The sequence below is a fragment of the Panicum hallii genome, chromosome 7 (assembly GCF_002211085.1).
Source record: "Panicum hallii strain FIL2 chromosome 7, PHallii_v3.1, whole genome shotgun sequence".
NCBI classification, from domain to species: domain Eukaryota; kingdom Viridiplantae; phylum Streptophyta; class Magnoliopsida; order Poales; family Poaceae; genus Panicum; species Panicum hallii.
The window spans coordinates 1,882,040-1,885,782 of NC_038048.1; the positions used below are offsets into that span (position 1 = coordinate 1,882,040).

At 54.3% G+C, this 3,743-nt stretch overlaps 1 protein-coding gene across 1 annotated transcript; it reads left to right on the plus strand.

Moving 5' to 3' along the window:
- The first annotated feature begins 380 nt into the window (after positions 1-380).
- Positions 381-3,013, plus strand: LOC112900716 (heat shock protein 82). The gene is made up of 2 exons (XM_025969535.1): positions 381-650; positions 764-3,013. Exons 1-2 carry the CDS (start codon positions 498-500, stop codon positions 2,741-2,743), a joined length of 2,133 nt encoding a protein of 710 aa, XP_025825320.1. The 5' UTR covers positions 381-497; the 3' UTR covers positions 2,744-3,013.
- The last annotated feature ends 730 nt before the right edge of the window (positions 3,014-3,743 follow it).

Sequence of the window (3,743 nt, forward strand, 5' to 3'; positions counted from 1 at the left end):
ATAGGCCTGCTATGTAGCCCTTTTTTTCTCTCCCTGCCAGTTCTGGCCCAAATTCATTTCTTCTCCACTGGCTGGCTGGCTGGCTGCCACCGCCGCTGTGGCATCTCGTCTCGCCCAGATAGGCGCAGAAGCTTCCGGACACCTGCTGCAACCGCCCCTCCAGCTCAGCCGCGAGCTCCGTCTAAAAAAAAAAAAAGGCTCAGCCGCGAGCTGGGGAGAAGGCTCTGGAATCCCCGGGAGCCCGCGCGCTCCCGTAACCGAGCAAGAAGAGCGCGCCATTGGGAGCGCACGAACGATTGCGAAGGCCCTGGAACCCTCCCGTCGCCATCCATCAGCCACCGCCTCGCTTTTGTCCGTCCCTATAAATCCGCCCAGTTGTTCGTCCCACCTGTCAATCGTGACAAGAGAACAAGCATACATCCGGCAATCCATCGCGTTCTCGCAGCGACTGACACCTTCGATTCCCCCCAACTCGAGCAGAGGCAGAGCGATCAGCAATGGCGGCAGCGGACGTGCACATGGCGGGGGGCGCGGAGACGGAGACCTTCGCTTTCCAGGCCGAGATCAACCAGCTGCTCTCCCTCATAATCAACACCTTCTACTCCAACAAGGAGATCTTCCTACGAGAGCTCATCTCGAACTCATCAGATGTACGTTCTAAATTGCTCTGTTTGGATTTCCTCTGTTTTCTAAATTGCTCTGTTTCCTCTGTTTTCCTCCCCTGCACGTGTTCTTGCATAGCTGAAAGTTGTGGTGAATGCAGGCGCTTGACAAGATCCGCTTTGAGAGCCTGACGGACAAGAGCAAGCTGGACGCGCAGCCGGAGCTCTTCATCCGCCTGGTGCCCGACAAGGCCTCCAAGACGCTCTCCATCATCGACTCCGGCGTGGGCATGACCAAGTCCGACCTCGTCAACAACCTCGGCACCATCGCGCGCTCCGGCACCAAGGAGTTCATGGAGGCGCTGGCCGCCGGCGCCACGGACGTCTCCATGATAGGCCAGTTCGGCGTGGGGTTCTACTCCGCCTACCTCGTCGCCGACAAGGTCGTCGTCACCACCAAGCACAACGACGACGAGCAGTACATCTGGGAGTCCCAGGCTGGAGGGTCCTTCACCGTCACGCTCGACACCACCGGAGAGCGCCTCGGCCGGGGAACCAAGATCACGCTCTTCCTCAAGGACGACCAGCTCGAGTACCTCGAGGAGCGCCGCCTCAAGGACCTCGTGAAGAAGCACTCGGAGTTCATCAGCTACCCCATCTACCTCTGGACGGAGAAGACCACAGAGAAGGAGATCAGCGACGACGAGGACGAGGAAAAGGATGACAAGAAGGAGGGCGACGTGGAGGTGGTAGACGACGACGACAAGGGCAAAGACAAGAAGAAAAAGAAGGTTAAGGAGGTGACCCATGAGTGGGTGCAGATCAACAAACAGAAGCCCATCTGGCTGCGCAAGCCTGAGGAAATCACGCGCGAGGAGTACGCCTCCTTCTACAAGTCGCTCACCAACGACTGGGAGGACCACCTCGCTGTGAAGCACTTCTCTGTGGAGGGCCAGCTTGAGTTCAAGGCCATCCTCTTCGTGCCCCGCCGCGCGCCCTTCGACCTCTTCGACACCCGCAAGAAGCTCAACAACATCAAGCTCTACGTGCGCCGCGTCTTCATCATGGACAACTGCGAGGAGCTCATCCCGGAGTGGCTCGGCTTCGTCAAGGGCGTCGTCGACTCCGACGACCTGCCGCTCAACATCTCACGGGAGACGCTGCAGCAGAACAAGATCCTCAAGGTCATCCGCAAGAACCTCGTCAAGAAGTGCATCGAGATGTTCTTCGAGATCGCCGACAACAAGGAGGACTACGCCAAGTTCTACGACGCCTTCTCCAAGAACATCAAGCTGGGCATCCACGAGGACTCGCAGAACCGCGCCAAGCTCGCCGACCTCCTCCGCTACCACTCCACCAAAAGCGGCGACGAGATGACGTCGCTCAAGGACTACGTCACGCGCATGAAGGAGGGGCAGAAGGACATTTACTACATCACCGGCGAGAGCAAGAAGGCCGTCGAGAACTCGCCGTTCCTGGAGCGCCTCAAGAAGAAGGGCTACGAGGTGCTGTTCATGGTGGACGCCATCGACGAGTACGCCGTGGGGCAGCTCAAGGAGTACGACGGCAAGAAGCTGGTGTCGGCGACCAAGGAGGGCCTCAAGCTGGATGAGGAGACTGAGGAAGATAAGAAGCGTCGGGAGGAGCGCAAGAAGCAGTTCGAGGACCTATGCAAGGTGATCAAGGAGATCCTGGGCGACCGTGTCGAGAAGGTGGTGGTGTCGGACCGCATTGTCGACTCACCGTGCTGCCTGGTCACCGGCGAGTACGGGTGGACGGCCAACATGGAGCGGATCATGAAAGCGCAGGCGCTGCGTGACAGCAGCATGAGTGCATACATGTCCTCCAAGAAGACCATGGAGATCAACCCGGACAACGGCATCATGGAGGAGCTTAGGAAGCGTGCCGAGGCCGACAAGAACGACAAGTCCGTCAAGGACCTCGTTATGCTGCTCTTCGAGACGGCGCTGCTCACCTCGGGATTCAGCCTCGATGACCCCAACACGTTCGCGGCCAGGATCCACAGGATGCTCAAGCTCGGCCTCAACATCGACGAGGACGCCACCGTGGATGAGGACGCGGACATGCCCGCGCTCGACGAGGGCGCTGCTGAGGAGAGCAAGATGGAGGAGGTTGACTGAGTGAGGCCATAAGGACCCGTCCAGGTTCCCTTCCGGTTGGTGTGTTCATTTGCTGATGGTGATGCTCCAGTTAGTTGGTGTGTCCCGTGTCCTTGTACTGCATGCATCCTGAGGAGTCGTTCTGTATTCTAGTAGAACACTAGGCCAATGTGTCGTTTTGACCTGAGTGTCAAGCTTGTGCATTGTCTTGGATGTCACACTTTGGGTCATGCGGTGTCTCTCGTGGCATGATGAGAACGATATAAAGGTTTTTTCCTTTATATGAGCTAATACTTACATCTGAAAAAGATGTGTGCCTCAATCCCTTGCTTGATCGATGTTGAATTCGTTCGCATGCTTCATGCCTTGGTATGCTTGACTACTAGAATTTGAGATGTGGAATTGGAATTAAATGGATCAACTGAAGCACGGACTTGTTATGGATTTGAAGATGATCCTTTCTTTAAGAAACGTGGAATTATGCTTTCTGGTCGTCTTTTTAATGAATAAGTACTGAATCTCTGTCATCATGCTTTTTATCGATGTTGAATTCGTTCGCATGCTTCATGCCTTGGTATGCTTGACTACTAGAATTTGAGATGTGGAATCGGAATTAAATGGATCAACTGAAGCACGGACTTGTTATGGATTTGAAGATGATCCTTTCTTTAAGAAACGTGGAATTATGCTTTCTGGTCGTCTTTTTAATGAATAAGTACTGAATCTCTGTCATCATGCTATGTTTCGTCTGAATTACAGTACAGCAGGATAACTGCATGTGCTTGGTACGCTCGCGATTGACGGACATTTCAGAAGTCCAACCGGCAAGGAAACGAATTGGATTCTGTCGTCATTTGCTTCTCCCGGTCATAGAGGAGATCTTCACAGTATTTGAACTATAATCCTTCATCTTTGTAGTAGTTCCTACCATAATTAATATAAAAGTGCTGCCATTCTTCCGTCTGTTAATCCTAAAGCATCTCTAGCTAGATTCCTACTCAGACTCAGGCTTAGGGCCAAG

What these genes read in the sequence shown, in the direction of transcription:
- LOC112900716 (XM_025969535.1), top strand. Translation starts at nt 498, where the DNA reads ATGGCGGCAGCGGACGTGCACATGGCGGGGGGCGCGGAGACGGAGACC. An exon ending in TCATCTCGAACTCATCAGAT is followed by an intron (nt 651 to 763) that starts GTACGTTCTAAA and finishes TGGTGAATGCAG; the next exon opens with GCGCTTGACAAGATCCGCTT.